This window comes from Gallinula chloropus (genome assembly GCF_964237585.1).
Source record: "Gallinula chloropus genome assembly, chromosome: 7".
Classification (NCBI taxonomy): Eukaryota; Metazoa; Chordata; class Aves; order Gruiformes; family Rallidae; genus Gallinula; species Gallinula chloropus.
Genome location: NC_140092.1, coordinates 22,186,782 through 22,203,147, shown reverse-complemented (window position 1 = coordinate 22,203,147; position 16,366 = coordinate 22,186,782). Strand labels below are relative to the sequence as shown.

The 16,366-nt window shown below is 49.6% G+C and overlaps 1 protein-coding gene across 2 annotated transcripts in view; it reads left to right on the top strand.

Annotated features, from left to right (window-relative positions):
- ANKRD17 (ankyrin repeat domain 17) overlaps positions 1-16,366 on the top strand; it is a 92,227-nt gene that overhangs the window by 38,699 nt on the left and 37,162 nt on the right. For both annotated transcript variants that reach the window (XM_084266632.1, XM_084266633.1), the window contains exons 2-7: positions 5,538-5,691; positions 6,267-6,423; positions 8,602-8,749; positions 9,306-9,453; positions 10,288-10,521; positions 11,597-11,691. In XM_084266632.1, coding sequence (XP_084122758.1) covers positions 5,538-5,691; positions 6,267-6,423; positions 8,602-8,749; positions 9,306-9,453; positions 10,288-10,521; positions 11,597-11,691 — 936 coding nt within the window. The remainder of the gene's footprint in view (positions 1-5,537; positions 5,692-6,266; positions 6,424-8,601; positions 8,750-9,305; positions 9,454-10,287; positions 10,522-11,596; positions 11,692-16,366) is intronic.

Below are 16,366 nucleotides of genomic sequence, written 5' to 3'. Positions count from 1 at the left end.
TCTTGGATGTGAGTTGCTGGAGCCAGAGGGAGGGGGTGTAACTGTGGGTCGGGCTCTGCTGCTCCCCTGAGGAGTTCCTCGTGTGAATGGGATTGAAGCAGTTTACAGTATGAGATGTGTTTGGGCTGTGAAAGGGAAGAATCTGAAGCTTCATTGCTCTACAAGTAACGTACCAGTATAGTGGGACCAAAGTTTATTAACTACCCTGGTCATGGCTGTTGTTTGGGTCCAAAGGTGGCTTTGCAGTACCTGAGGGACTTGAAGATCCTTGTTGTGCTTGGTATTGTCTCTGAAAATGTACTGATCTCCAAAAATGTTGGAGCTGGGAAAAAAGACTGTTAAAGAGTGCTTGCAAGCTGTAGCTCAGTCAGAGGGGATGCATGAGGACTGCTGGTTGAGGTTTTGAGGTGGGGAGGTTGGCTGTGCAGCAGGAGCACCCATTCCTCGTACGCTGGGTTCTGCGGAAAGGCTTGATCCCAGGCCTTGACACCCTCTGGGTGTCAAACTCCAAAACCCAAGCACCAAGGTAAAAATGCAGCAAATTCTAAAGTTGTCCTTTGTGCCTAGCAGGAGGCAAATGCCCTGCCAATAGTTGAGAAACAAATCTGCTCTTGGCCTATAAGCCTAGAAAATAGGGGCCAGCCCCAAGAACAAAAGCCTGCCAAGAAGGGATTTTTTTCTTGTACAGGGTGTTTTTTGGGCCTTGGGAAGCCTTGTCTGGGCTAATGGGGCTCATCCAAGTCAGGTTTTGGGTGCTGTCCTTCTTGGAGCTAAAAACCACTGAGGCTTTAGAAGCGTGTGGTCCCATTCTGTTCACGAGCACGCCTTGCTGCTCCCCAGCCTTTGGGACCTGTTGTTCCAGCCTCTGCCAGACACTTAACTGGGTTTCACTGTTTACTTGATACTTGGAGAACTGTTTACTACTTGTTTTGAGCGTGCCTTCGTGGAAGGCTTCCAGACAGAGAAGAACTTCATTGTCTGTTGGGTCAGTATAAACAGCAGCTCAAGCCTGGCTCGGGACTGACGTTGCTCCTGGGGGGGCATTGGCTGAGGGTGCTATTGAGCTTCTTGGGAGCAAGTGTTTGGGCAAGTGTTTGCGCTGGGTTAATGGCAGCAGATTTTGACTGTTTGCTGCCCTCCGTCTGCGTGTCCCCTTTCTAGTGGCACGTTACAGTCATGGCATGTTAAGTGTGATCATTTATACGGGGTTTCTGGCCCCGAGAGTACTGTGTGTGTGCCCAGGACAGCTGAAGGAGGAGGGCTGGGGAGTGCCGTCAGCAAAATGGGCCCTTGAGGCTGGGCATGGAACCTGAGATGAGGAGAAGAGAAACCTTCCTTCCATCCCTTCGCTTAGTGTCTCTTGGGTTGTCCTTAGAGCATAACTGAGGTTCAGGAAGACCTGTACACCAGTGATCAAGAGATGCTGGAGATGCTTTCTCATGACCAGAGCTGCGCATGGCAGCTACATGCCAATTAGTGGGGTAGTTAATGGGCTGCTGTTCTGTAGGAAGGGCTTTAGCGGGGTGGGGGTGCTGGAAGCAAACTGCCTTCTGCACTTGTTCATGAACAAAGTTTTATCAAGGTACTTTTATTGTTCTGCACCAGTGATGAAGGCTCATCCTGAACCTCTCTGGTGACGCTTCCTGGGCTGCTGTGGTGATGTGGAGTCTTGGTGTTACAGAGGGTTGGGTAGGCACAGAGCACGGTGCTCAGGCACTAAACCGGCTGGTGTTACCAAAGTCACAGAGGGGCTTGGCTGGGCTCTTGGGCTTGTTCATTGCATGGCATTGAGCAAGATGAGAACCTCTTATCAGGGAGGTTGCAGAGCATCACCAGAGTAGAATCGTGTCTGGTCACAGAATCAAAGACGTGTAGGGGTTGGAAGGGACCTCCAGAGCCCATGGGGTCCAACCCCCTGCCAAAGCAGAGTCCCTGGGACAGGTCACACAGGGCTGGAATCTCTCCAGAGAAGGAGACTCCACACCCCACTGGGCAGCCTGTCCCAGGGCTCCCTCACCCTCACTGGGAAGAAGTTCTTCCCCACATTGGGGCAGAACCTTCCGGGCTCCAACTTGAGGCCATCGGCCCTTGTCCTGTCCCCACAGACCCTGAGAAGAGGCTGCCCATGTCCCCCTGTGTGCCACCCTTCAGCTGTTGATCCCCATTGATCAGATCCCCTCTCAGGCTGCTTCTCTCCAGGCTGAACAGCCCCAGCTCACTCAGCCTTTCCTCGCAGGGGAGATGCTCCAGGCCCTTCACCCCCTTCGTAGCCTCCACTGCACTCTCTCCAGGAGATCGTGGTCTGGCCAGGTGTGCAGTAGTGATCCTTGGGTTGTAATGGGCATGCAGAGTTTGTGCACTGAATCGCTGGTGTTCTGTCCTCATTCTGATGGTAGAGGCATCAGACACAGCAGAGGTGATGACAGGCCAAGTAAACTTGGGCAAGTGCAGAACAGATTTTTTATTGCAGGATGAGAGAGGAGGAGAAATCTTGTAAAAGGCCTTCTGTTGGGGAGTGAACAATTGGATTATGTCAGAGTATTGTTTGGTGGGAGAAAAACTGACTGAGAACTCACATGAACTGTTCTGATATGTAAGGTGGAGCTTTTGTGTACCATTCTAGACGTGTTTTTAGTTCAGGGAAATAAAATACGTCTGAAGACCATTAAAGGAAATGTCTGTTTACTTGGCCTGGTGAATGGAAATGCTTTGTCTGGAGTCTGCAGCTTCTGTAGAGGCGGCAGTCTTTGCTGAGAAACCAAGATGGAATTTTCCCTCTGAGCAGAACGGTGGCAGTCGCTGCTGTCAGACACTGCCTGGTGCTTGGTGTCATGTTGGGCAGCCTGGAAGGGCAGGACTGGGGATCTGAGGAAGCTCTTCCATGGAAAGGCAATATTGTGGGTATGGATGAGCATAGCAGGAGGCTTGGTGCAAGGCACAGGTTGAAGATGTGTCTCTTATGCCTTAGGAAAGGAACCCCAGCTCTATGTAATACCATAAAAAAGCCTAAATTTGTTGTTCAATAAGTTAATTACTTGAGCTGTTGCTTGGGAGTGGTTTAAATGACAGCACATAATAGAAACACTTTCAAAACTCATTTGCAAGAGATGCTTTCTCCTGCTAACCTTGGGCTGCCATGGTGCTCTGTTGTTCACGGGTCTCTGTCTTTGCTCTGTCTACCTGTGCTCCTTGTTTTTAGAATCATACCACACTTGTATTCTCAGCTGGAAGGAAAACGGGAAGATTTTTCCACTTGAAACTAAAAACTGTGCAAAGGACCTAATTTGAGGGGAGAGGATGTGAGTGGGGAGAGACGTCTTCCTATTTTGACTTGTTTCCTAGCAAATACTCCATGGTGTGAGGGAGAAGCGTGACCAGCTGTTAACTATCTCGCTCAGCTGAGATATTTCCAGTCAGTCTGAAGTGGAGGAGATTTCGCAGGAGTTGGGGGAGCCAAGAATCCTTCCTGCTGCTCAGGAGTTTGCCTTCCAGTGGGGAAATGTGTTGCTTGGCTCCTGCGCACTGGTTACAGCCCTTCTCTGCAGCAGGCTTGGGCCCTGGAAGAGGAGAAACAGCCAGTCCTTGGATGAACCAAAGCTGGCCCACAGACTGCTCTGAGCAGAGCTGGCTGAGGGGCTGGGGAGGCAGGGCTGAACTGTGCCTGAAGGAAACTAGGAGGAGGTGCCTTCACCAGTTGCCAAACTGGAAAGCTGCAGCCCATATGAGTGTCACTGGGAAAAGCAGTGCAAAGAGCATCATGTGGTGCTGTGGGATGGTCCTGTTGTCCATGGTTCTTGAAGCAGAGCTGCTTCCATCACAAGTCAAAGTTGTCCCCTTCAGCTTGCCGTACCCCCAGGTTTGGGGAAGGAGGGTGGAGAGGAGAGGCTTCCGAGCTGTGGAAGAAGGAGGTGATGCCCTGAGACGTCTCTGGTGCATTGCCCAAAGCTGCCTGGCAGGAGATAGTGGCTCTCAGTGATATCCTTGGAGTGACAGTGGGCAGTGGTTCAGAAAGGAGGCCTCCACCTACCAGCCTCCTGAGTGACCACGGCGTTCCATCTCCTGGTGAGTTCCGAGCTGGAGGCAGGCTGTGGAAGGACAAACTGTGGTGTGAGCTCTTTGCTTGTGGCAAGAGAGTAGGTGGGAAGATGGAGGGAGACGTGTCAGGAGCCCTGAGATGAGGTACTCACTCTTCGGGTTTGTCTTGGGGCGTTTATCTGCAGGAATCTGAACTCGTGATGCTCATGAGACTGTGTGACCATCAGAGACACGCATGGCTCTGAGGAGGAAAACAAATTGTATTTCTACCTTGAGCATACTCCATGTGGAAATTACTATTCTGCTACAGGTGGTAGTGGCTTTTATCCAGAGCTGGCAAAAGTTCCAGGTGTGTGGCAGGAGTGGCTGACATGGGGTGGGTTGTTTGGTTGGACAGGGTGTTGTGTGCATCAGCTTTGGGTCTGGGGCTGGCTTTTATTTTTCTGAGTTTTGCAGGTATGGAGTATGGAGGCTGCTGAGCTTCACAGGGGGGTATTTAAACTTGGTCTTTATAATCTAATAAATGATTTGATGGCCAGTTCCTAGGCTTAGGGGTGTGCTCCTGGAACCCCAAGGAGTGTTAAAGCTACTTGACCCAGTTCTTGTTGAACAGGCAGTGAAACACAAATGGCTACTGGGGCTTTTCTCCCTACTGTACTGATGTCTGTCTTAATTCCTGTGTGTCTCACAACCAAAACAAGTGGGGAGCACAGGAAAAGGGGGGTCTTTAGAAGAACATTGACCACTCAGCACCTGTTTTCTGGAAAGGACGGATATGATGGGGTGCAGACTTTGTAGGTGGTGTCTTAGGGAAATGTTTTCTTGAGATGCTGTGATACCAGCTCATGTGGAACGTATAGGGATGATACCTGGAGCGTGTTGCTGGTCCTTTGATTTTGAATGTTGGATTAGGAGACATCAGAAAGAAGTGAGTTGGCTGAGAGAGTTTTTCTGCATGTCAAAAGAAAAGAGTTGACACTAAAATCGTGATCACTTAGTGCTGCTGGTTCTGTGTGCAAGTAGAGCCTAACGCTGTTTGAGGGCAGGTTACTTCTTTGAAAAGTGACTGGGTTTGCAACAATTATTCCCTGTTTTATGTATCTTTGATGCTTTGGGGAGGGAAAACAAACCAAACAGAGCTCAGCTTGCATGGGGAGTGGTGGCAGTGGGGACCCTGAGGCCCTCTGGAGTGCTACCTCTTGGCTCACGTTCCCTGTGGAGTGTGCGTAGAGGGGTGAAGTCAGTCTCACACTGTGCTAGTGTAGCCTGTGGCTTAGTCACCCAGGGAAGGGGGAGGTGATGGAACGTGTGTTCTTTGTACGTGGTGCTGGAAAAGCTCGTTGCTTTGGTGGTGAAATAACAGGCTTCTGAGTGAGAGGAGGATGCCTTGGCTAACCAAATACTTGGGCTTTCTAAGTGATAACAGCGACTGTGGTGTCTTACTGTTTTAAGTATGTTTTGGTCAGTTACATCATTGTTAAACCAGCTCTGTTCTTTTTCAGGTGGAATCGTTTATCTTGGATCAGGATGATCTCGAAAACCCAATGTTGGAAACAGCTTCTAAACTGCTGCTGTCAAGTACTGCCGATGGTGCTGACCTGAGAACAGTAGATCCAGAAACCCAGGCAAGATTAGAAGCTTTACTTGAAGCTGCAGGTAAGTCCTTGTGTCCCATACGGGTTTAACCCTGAAGCCTTTGCACATGAGTCCATACTGGAACTGCTTGCATAATGCTAATCCATACGAGCGTGGTACAATCCATATGAGCAGGCTGTAAGGTAGTGTGAACTTGGCAAGGTTGTGGGAGTCATGGAAGAGGAAGAAATTCATTAAAGTAATGCAAATTTTGGAAAGCCAGAGTGCTGCGTGAAGGCTGTGCTTCTATTCCTACCCCTCCAACATTGGGTTTCTAAAAGCCTGAGTAAAAACCACCACCCAACCTTGGCTTGCAGCCTTCTGTCACACCAGAAATGCTCAAGGAGGCTTTCTTTCTGTAACAGTTCCTGTATGGGAAGCTTCACTGGTGGCTTGTACTAAGTAGTTGTTGACAGTTGAAAAGTAATGCCTTCTGTGCAGCTTTTAAATCAGTGTTGTAAACAGTTAATGCCTTGATTTTGGAAGCTGTAGTTCATGCAGTGTTTCTGCCCATGGAGCTCATAGGCTCAATTTCAACTTCTCTGTTCTCTCCTTTCTTGGCATGCTTACCGATTCGTTGTAAATGGGAATGAAAGGAATAGGTAAGCTGTCTACAGCTGATGGTAAAGCCTTTGCAGATCCTGAGGTGCTGCGCAGGCTGACGTCGTCGGTCAGTTGCGCGTTGGATGAAGCTGCCGCTGCGCTGACCCGGATGAGAGCAGAGAGCACAGCGAACGCAGGGCAGACGGACAAGTAAGCCAAACCTCAGATGGGACTTCTCCAGTCGTTTGCTCCTTCTAGAAGCAGTTTACATTGTCATATCGCTTCTGATTATGGGGTGGTGAAGCTCTTACTCCAGTGGAATGAGTGCCAAGTTGTCATGTGCGATTCTCCAGTTAAGTATTCCTGGACTGTCAGGTCTGGCCACTGGGAGCAAAGCAGTTAATGCTGCTTAGAACTCAGAAACCGTGCTCCCAGTAATCTAACTTCAGCTATAGAAACAACATTTCCCAGCTCTTAAGTAGTATGGGTGGGCCTTAGGTCTGTACCAGAAAAGAGAAGCTCCCAGCATGAGTAGTTTGGTGACATGAAGCTGGCTTTGGGACAAAAAAGAAACAAGGAAAACTCCCAATCCATCTTCTTTCAAGAACTTGAGAGTGTTAATTGAGGAAGCAAAGCAGTGTTGTGGGGCAGTCAAGCACCTTTGTCATGTGAGGTAGAACCTGGGGCAGAGCTCAGCCATGAGTCCCTGCCTCTTCCCTTTGGGCTGTGGGGGCTTTGCCTTACGGGGATGCTCATGCAGGGAAGAATGAGGAGGCTTCTTTGTGGCTGTCGCTGCTGTACAACAGAGACAGAGTGTTAGGAGGAACAGCCAAGTGCCACTGTGCTTCTTAACAGGTAGTGTTTGTTGGGGCATAAAAAGAGGAGCAGAGCAGTTTGGGGCTATGCCCACTTCTGTGTTTGACCCTCCCTGCCCCCATTACTGCTCTTCTTGTGGGTGACGGGTGGCTCTTGACCAAGTTGTCACTTGGACAGAGGATGTGGGAAATGAAAATGAGCGTGGGAAATGCAGCAAACAGATGTGTTTGAGAATGAATTCTCTCTATTGTCTGATGGCACAAACAAAGCAGGAGTCCTGGGTACAAGATACGGGTAGAAATTAGCCCTTGCTACACAAATACCTGCTTCTATATCTGAGTGGTTTAAGAATCACTCATGTTTGTGTGGAGTTACCTGCCTTGGGAAAGTTTTCTGCCAACTACTTTTATTTTGCCATCACCTTTTGAGTTAGTTCTGTGTTGATGGGACTTCCTAAATCATAGAATCACAGACTGGTCTGGGTTGGAAGGGACCCCAAGGATCACAGAGTTCCAACCCCCCTGAGGAAAGGGCAGTGGGTGGGGTGAGGCTGGTAGTCTTGGCTGTTGTTATTGATCTGGTTATTAGGAGCAGATAGTGTGCTGGGCTGGAGTTCCTATTGCCAGCAAGCAGTAATGGCTTTAGAATGACAGCAGCATAGACCGAAGGCAGGATCAGAGGGGTTGGAAATAGGTTTCCGGTGGGGTCTTTAACTGGGACAGAGTTGGGATGGCAGCAGTGAAGAGCTGATGGCGTAAAAGGAGAACCCCAAGTTCTCTGGCTGGGGTCACTCACAACAGGAATGTTTCACGCTTTTTGGATGGATGTGGATGAGTTAGAGCCACCACTGAAACACAGGATTGTGCTGTGAAATTCTGGGGTGTTCTGTGCAGGGCAGAGGGGAAGGGATCGGTTTTGTCAGGGCTTGGTTTAGTTGGTTTAACAGTTACAGTGCTAAAGAGAAGTTAAAGCATCACTAGGATGCACAGGCGACTTCATGTCCTCTGCTCCTGAGGCAGAAGAGAAGGTGAATGCAACTCAGAGCAGCGGCTGCAGATTTGGGAAGGGATACTCACGGTGTGGTACTTACTGTGATTTAACAGGCTCTACTTTTTGGTGAGCCCTGCTTCAGAAAGCAAGTTAGTGCTTAGCTCTGAGATTCATAAATGATTACTGGAAAGGTCTTGGGCTTCTGTGGGACACACCATTGTGCTGCATGCAGAGTGCCGTGGCATTCCATGGTCACGGTGTCACTCAGCAGGCTGTCTGCTCCCTCTGTGTGTAAGGCAGGGCTTGGTAACCTCAGTGGTCATCCCACGGATGCTTCTTCAGTCACCTCCTGTTAAAGATCACTTACAGGAGTGTCCAAGTATGCCCAGTACTCAGCTTTCACTGAAGTTATGTGGAAAACCTCAAATGCAGAAATGGCACCTCGTTAATTAGTGGTCGGCCCTTCTTTAGCTTGTTTCCTTTTTCCATTGCCTGCATCCTCCTGTTGGATTTGTACGCTGCACGCAGAGCGTTTCGGGGGTACTCCACTGTCACTTCCTGATGCTTTCTGTCTTCTCTTAGCCGCAGCTTGGCAGAGGCTTGTTCAGAAGGAGATGTAAATGCTGTGCGGAAGCTGCTAATTGAAGGCCGGAGTGTGAACGAGCACACAGAAGAAGGGGAAAGCCTCCTTTGTTTAGCCTGCTCAGCGGGATACTATGAGCTTGCGCAGGTTGGTTTCTGAGCCTGGGTTTTGGGATGTGTGTATTGGACAGAATTGTGCTGAATTAAAGTGCTGCAGCCTTAACGCACCAGGAATCATAGAACCCCAGACTGCTCTGGGTTGGGAGGGACCCCAGGGATCACAGAGCTCCAACCCCCTGCCACAGGCAGGGACACCAACCTCCAGGCCTGGAGCTACACAAGGTTGCCCAGGGCCCCAGCCAACCTGGCCTTGAACACCCCCAGACACGGGGCACCCACCCCCTCTCTGGGCAGCCCCTTCCAGCCCCTCACCACTCTCTCTGCAAAGACTTCCCCCTAAGATCTCATCTAACCCTTCCCTCCTTCAGCTTTAATCCATTCCCCCTTGTCCTGCTGATGGGCTGTGGAGAATGAAGACCCTACATAAACCAAATGCTACTAATGTGTTCTTTGTGCTGCTTTCCACTAGTGTTTCTAGCAGAGAACTGTGTGTTAGTGAACTGGAGGCTCTGTGTGGTGCTTCAGCCGCCTTGGCACACCGGTTTGTCACTTGCCAGTGCTGTTGATCACCCTTCTGTTCACAGGTTCTCCTGGCAATGCATGCTAATGTAGAGGACCGTGGTATTAAAGGAGACATAACACCTTTAATGGCTGCTGCTAATGGTGGACATGTCAAAATTGTCAAGTTGCTGCTAGCTCATGGCGCTGATGTGAACGCGCAGTCATCAACAGGTAAAGGAGTGTGTGAGCTCCTCAGAGCCACTGACAAGCTGGGATTTGCAGTGGGGGGGTAAACGGTGTGAGAACTGGGGAGGAATGGCCCCCAGCCAAGCAGTGCAGAAGGCTGCTTTGTGCTTTACTGGATAGCTGGTCTTTTCTGTCTTTGAAACGAGGCTGTAAAATACTGGCTGCGGATGTACGAAGGTAAGTGAGGTCAGTTAGTAAGTGAAAGGTATTTGTGTACGTAGGATTTGTTGCCACATAGTGTTTTAAGTGCAATTAGGGAAGTTTGTGGAGATAGGAAATTAATTAGTGTCAGGTCTCAGAAACCAGGGGAAAATACTAAGTGTGAGAAGATGCTCCCTTCCCCCTGCTGCTTTCTGTGGCAGTTTGGTAGGTGACCCCCTGGCAGTTTGGTAGGTGTTTGTGTTGAGGTGACCAAATTGTCTGTCTTCATTTGTCAGCCTTGAAGCAGAGATGGTGGGTAATCTGCTGACAAAGTGAGTGCTGATCCTGGGTGATGAGAACTCTTGGGATACCAGGGGACACCTTATTTCTTTTATCATTTTTTCTTCTTCACTGAAGTAGTTCTGAGGAGTAACCCTGCTTTGACCCTGACTTTCTCAAGGTGTCTTTCATGAAGGCAGACTCCTGGACTGTTCTGTTCAGATATGTTTTTCTGCTTTATCCCATGGAGTTTGTTTTCATCTCCTTGTAAAGACCTGAGAATTTTTTGAACTAACCCTTTAGAGGTGTTTAAGACTTAGAAACAGAGCCTCAGCTGAAGTTCCCAGTGTGGAAAAGCTATCCAATTCTGTTCTCAACCCTTTTTCTCTCTGGCTTCAGGCAATACAGCCCTCACGTATGCCTGTGCCGGTGGCTACGTAGACGTTGTGAAAGTCCTGCTGGAATCGGGCGCCAGCATCGAGGACCACAATGAGAATGGCCACACTCCCCTGATGGAAGCGGGCAGTGCTGGCCACGTGGAAGTGGCCAGGGTGCTGCTGGAGAACGGAGCGGGCATCAACACCCATTCCAATGAGTTCAAGGAGAGTGCGCTCACGCTGGCTTGCTACAAAGGTAAAGTACCACGTACTCTGTGTGTAACCAGTGTGGAAGAGCCTGGCAGGTGTGGATAAACGTTCAAAGGTGTTTATTCAGCCTTGCTGTCCAGGACAAAATTATTTTAAAGGCTTTGAGCTTCCTGATGCTTTTGTCCTGGGTATGATACTACAGACCGTGTGTGTGCCCTGTGTAAAATGCCAGTGGGTGAGGAGAATGTAAGTATCAAAATAGAAGCCTCTTGTCAAAGTCATCATTATGATGCTTTAAAAGATTGTCTGTTAAATGAGTGAGGAGACAAGGGACTAATCTGCTTTATCGTAGCCTAAGTCTGGTAAACCTTCTGTACTGCAGTGGTACTACACGAGATCCCTCTGCTTAGGTACAGAAATGATTAATTTTGAAGGACTGGCCCTTGGGAAACATGCAGGGTGTAGGACCTTGCCTCTCAGGTGTCAGAGCTTTGGCAACACACCTTTCTTGCTTCCCTGGGAACTTTAGGCAGCTATCATGCATCACCCAAGCAAGGGATGAAGATGTTTAACACAGAGGCCAAAGGTGCCTGCACATCTGGGCAGCTGCTCTTATGGTCACTTAGGACAGTTTTTCTTAGAGCAGCTCTTGGCATTGTGCAGTAACTGATGTCAGTAGCAGAGCTGCTTCTGTGGCTCTTAGCCCTTCTCTTGACAAACGTGTGGTTTGCTGATGCTGAATACTCTCCTAAGCCAGGAGGTGTCTCTGGTGCCACTGTCAGAGCAGGGCTGTGCTTACAGGGGTGTGGGACCCCAGGTCATTGCATTTCTGAGGAAATGGGATTGGGCTCTGAATCCTGAAGTCAGGTGGGAAAGCAGAGGTGAAAGATTAAAAGTCTGTGCTTGGTTAGTTTTTCCTGTGATACGTGGAACAGGAGAGAAGACATCCAGGCTGTTAGGGTTTTCACCTTACCCATTAATGATTTGTCTGTGTGCTTTTCTCCGTTGCTCCAGATGTCATTTTTAGGGCGTAGAAATGCTGTGTAACCTTCACGATGTGTGTTAGACCCTTTCTATGACTTTGTCCTGTAGCTTTACCTGTTAAATACATTCTTCTGCAGGCCATCTGGAAATGGTAAGGTTTCTGCTGGAGGCTGGTGCAGACCAGGAGCACAAGACAGATGAAATGCACACTGCGCTGATGGAGGCTTGCATGGTAAGTGGCACGCAGCTGGAGCCCTGAGCGCTCCCTGTGCTTCCTGAGGAGGAACAGCATGATTCCTTCTGGTCTCCTTTCAGCACAGCACCTCATGGTGCCCTGTTTGGGTTCTCCTGTGTGTACTTTGTGGCCCTTTGGCAAAAGAACACTAGCTAAAACTTCAGCCACGTGAGCTGTTAACCCCTCCTTTGAAGTAGGTTTCTGTATGTCTGGGTGCACGTCGTTCTGTCCTGATGTGGCAGAAGTCTGTACAGCCATGCTGAGTGTTCCAGAGCAGGCGCTGGAGGCTGCCCTTCTCCTTGGGGTGTTCCATGGCAGCTGCTCTTTGTCCTTGGAATTATCACAGATGCCTGGCTTGAACTGCTATTTTTGTGGCCTCAGTTCAGAGAAATTAATGACTTGAAGAGGTAGCCAGCAGTAAATGACAATAATTGATTGGAACAGAACGGGATCTCTTGTTCTGGGTAACTTTGTGGGCTTCTGGGTGAGCGGTTTGCAGTTGGAAAATCCTTTGTACAGCAACAGCCAAGTATCTTGAAGTGGGAGAATCAGTGTAACTAGAGGAGACTATGACGTGATTGCCATCACAGAAACCTGGTGGGATAATTCACATGACTGGAGTGCTGCAATTGCTGGTTACAAACTATACAGGCATGACAGGCTGGGTAGGAGAGGAGGTGGGGTAGCCCTGTATGTCAGAGAATGGACAGCCTGGAATTGGAGTATGGTGAAGACAGGGTTGAGTGTCTCTGGGTAAAAATCAGAGGAGAACGAAATCAGGGAGATACAGTGATGGGTGTCTGCTATAGACCACCTGACCAGGAGGAGGAAGCTGATGAGTTGTTTTTTAAACAACTGGGAGAAGTCTCACCATCACCAGCCCTCATCCTTAGTGGGGACTTCAACTTACTGGATGTCTCCTAGAGGTACAATACAGCAGGGGGGAAGCAGTCCAGCAGGTTCCTGGAGTGTTTGGAAGACAAGTTCCTGACCCAGCTGGTGAATGAACCCACCAGGGAAGGTGCCCTGCTGGACTTGTTGTTTGTCAACAGAGAAGGCCTAGTGGGGGATGTGAAGGTTGGAGGACACGTGGGGCACAGTGATCATGAGCTGATAGACTTCTTAGTACTGGGAGAAGTAAGAAAGGGAAACACCAGAACAAACACCTTGGACTTCTGTAGGGCTGACTTTGGTCTGTTCAGAAAGCTGCTCCATGAGATCCCATGGGAGGCAGCCCTGGAGGGCTGAGGAGCCCGAGAGGGTTGGTTGCTCCTCAAGAAGGAAATCTTGGCAGCACAAGAACAGGCTGTCCCAGTCTGTCGGAAGAGGAGTTGGCGAGGCAGGAAGCCAGCTTGGCTGAGTGGAGAGATCCAGGAAGAACTTTGGGACAAAGAGGGAAAAATACAAGCTTTGGAAGAAGGGGCAGGTGTCTTAGGCCAACTATAGGAATTTAGTGAGATCATGTAGGGAGAAAGTCAGAAGGGCTAAAGCTGAACTGGAACTCAGACTGGCCAGTTCTGTAAAAGATAATAAAAAGTCCTTCTATAGGTACATTAACAGTAAGAGGAGGGGCAAGGAGAATCTCCAGCCCTTATTGGATGCTGAGGGAACATTAGTGACAAGGGATAAGGACAAGACTGAGGTCCTTAATTTCTTCTTTACTTCAGTCTTTAATAGCAAAGATGGATATTCTCTGAGTACTCATCCTCAGGAATGGGCTGACAGGGAAGGGAAGAATAATAAAGCTCCCATGGTTCAGGAGGAATTGATTAGCAACCTACTTGGTCAGTTAGATATCCACTAGTCAATCGGGCCAGATGGGATCCACCTGAGGGTGCTGAGAGAGCTGGCAGATGTGCTGGCCAAACCCCTTTCCATCATCAGCAATCCTGGCAGACTGGGGAAGTAGCTCTCGACTGGAGCTGGCAGATGTGACACCCATATATAAGAACAGCTGGAAGGAGGATCCGGGGAACTACAGGCCTGTCAGCCTGACCTCAGTCCCGGGGAAGATCATGGAGAGGGTCATCTTGGGAGCTGTCATGCAGCACATGTGTGATGGCCAGGGGATCAGGCCCAGCCAACATGAGTATACAAAAGGTAGATCCTGTCAAACTAACCTGATCACCACCTATGACAGGGTGACCCGCTTAATGGACAAGGGGAAGGCTGTGGATGTGTCTACCTGGACTTCAGTAAAGCCTTTGACACGGTTTCTCACAGCATTCTGACTGAGAAACTGGCTGCCACTGGCCTGGACAGGTGGACCCCCAGCTGGGTTAAAAACTGGATGGATGGCCTGGCCCAAAGAGTGGTGGTGAATGGAACCAGCTGGGGGCTGGTCACGAGTGGCGTCCCCCAGGGCTCAGTCCTGTGTCCAGTCAACATCTATCAATGCTGAAGGGATCAAATGCTCCCTCAGTAAGTTTGCAGATGACACTAAGCTGGGAGGAAGTGTTGATCTGCCTGAGGGTAGGGAGGCTCTTCAGAGGGATCTGAACAGACTGGAAGGATGGGCTGAGAGCAATGGGATGAAGTTTAACAAGGCCATTTAGCTTTAATCCATCCCCCTTGTCCTGCCATTGTCTACCCTTTTAAAAAGTTGATTCCCCTCCTGTTTGTATGCTGCTTTCAGTTACTGGAAGGAAGGGAGTACTGGACATCAGCAGGGGCTGGTTGGTGCTTCCAGAGCCGAGGGTGTTCTGAAACTCTGCCCACTTCAGAAATGAAAACGAAACCAAACGGAGCAGGACTGGGCTCCATTTTAGACCCCACCCCCAGGTTTCCTTGTGACCCCGGATTGCAGTGGGCTGTTGCACAAGGCTTACAGCAGAGCTTCCCCACTCTGTTTTGGGTCCGTAGCTGCAGCATGCCTGGGTGGGTCAGGTTTGTCTGTGCCTTACGCCAATGTATTCCGAATCCTGCCTCTCAAAACGGGACCTAAAAGTCAAACCACAGGCTGGTCTCTGGGTTCCCTTTTTACCCTCATCTCTACATCCATTCCTCATGGGTTGGGTTTTCCATGTCACTCACCTTGTGTAGTGTCACAAGTAGTTGTGGGTCTGTGGCCACAGGGGAGTGGCCCTGATCCTTATTTAGTCTTCCTTTCCCTGAAGTAGCTGTGATGGCTCTAAAATCAGCCAGATAAGGTCTACTGAAGGAAGTTAATGGCTTCAGATAGGGGAATTGTTAACAGAAGCTACTGTACTTCTCACAAATGTGTTCAAGGCAGGCGTGTAGATAAACAGGGCTTGAGCTATTGTTTATCTCTGGCTCTGAGAGCTTAATAGATTAGCCACAAGAATATCACCAGCACTGTCCTTGCAGCGAGCTCCCTGGAAGGTGATGATAAAACTATCTTGTTTGATATTGTGGTAGCCTTCTCATCAGACAGGCTTCTTGGCAGATCAGAACTTTGCAGAGAAACCTCCTATTTCGTGGAGCAAGTCTTCTTTTCCATGCACCCACTCCTGCCTTTTCCCTCCTTTACTAAGATGTAGGGAGCTGTAGGGAAAAGCCCATCCCTTTATTTCTGCAGGAAACTGCTCCTAGGCAGGCATTTCCACACTGCTGCTCGGGTACCTTCAGCTCTGTTGGGAGAGGGAGCAGCCTTCTCTAGCGAAGGTTGCAGTCTGTGATAGAGCAGTGCAGGGGCTGCACCTGGTTATCAGCAGAGATAGTTGTTTTTCTTCAGCAGCCGCAGCCTGTCTTCTCCTGAGTAGCACTGACCTTGAACGTGTTAGAGAACTGTTTGTATGTGGCACAGCACTTGCCTGTGAGCCAGTGGGACTTTTGAACCTTGTCCTACCAGGCGTGCAGGAAGAGTTTTTCTGAGAACTGGTTTATAGGCAGCAGTTAACAGTGGTTTGATGCAAATGAGGTGTTGAGCAATGGGCCTTGCCTTGTGGGAGCAGCAGCAGGTCTGTCCAGCTCCAGCTTCCTCTTCCCCAAGCAAGCTCATTATCTTGGAGGTGGATGGCCTGCAGTGGGTGATGTTTGAAACAGACTCCATGTGCTTGTGCAGCTGGGGCAGAGGACTTATAGGGATCTAAGAGCAGCTGTGTGGCTCTTCCTAGCTGTTGTAGGAGAGCTGAGCAGCACCCCCCCATCGCAAGGCTGGTGAAAGCACGGATGGAAGTCCCTCCTGCAGTATAAACTGCAGCAGCTCTTCTCCAGGCTGCCTGGCCCACATACCCAGCTTGGAAGCATAGCTGTGTCCCGCTCTCCCTGTATCTGTTGTGATCAGGGGTGATCAGTGAGCTGTCTTGCCAGGGCCTGGTGGTTAGGGTTCTGTTTCTGCATTTCCCCGTGGAAAGAGGCTTTCTGGAGTCCTGGAGTTTTCCCCTAAAATAGTATTGTCGTTTCATCCGAGAGAATATGGCCTAGTTAATGGCCTAGATTCTTTCCTGAGAGGAAATCATGTTTCACTCCCTGGATATCAGCAGGTATGAAAAACAGCCAAGCATACAAAATGCCAGATGCAGTGGGGAGTATTGTGTCTGGTGAGGAGCTCTTGGGATTGGGGCTTCTTGGTGAGGAGGATGGTGATGGCTTGCTGCCTCCAGCTGGTTAAGCTGGGATGGTGGTGTGTTTACCCTGGTCACTGACAGCCTTGGCACAGCCTTGAATTCCTGGTAAGCTGCTGTTAATTCTACACAGTCCTGCTGTGTCA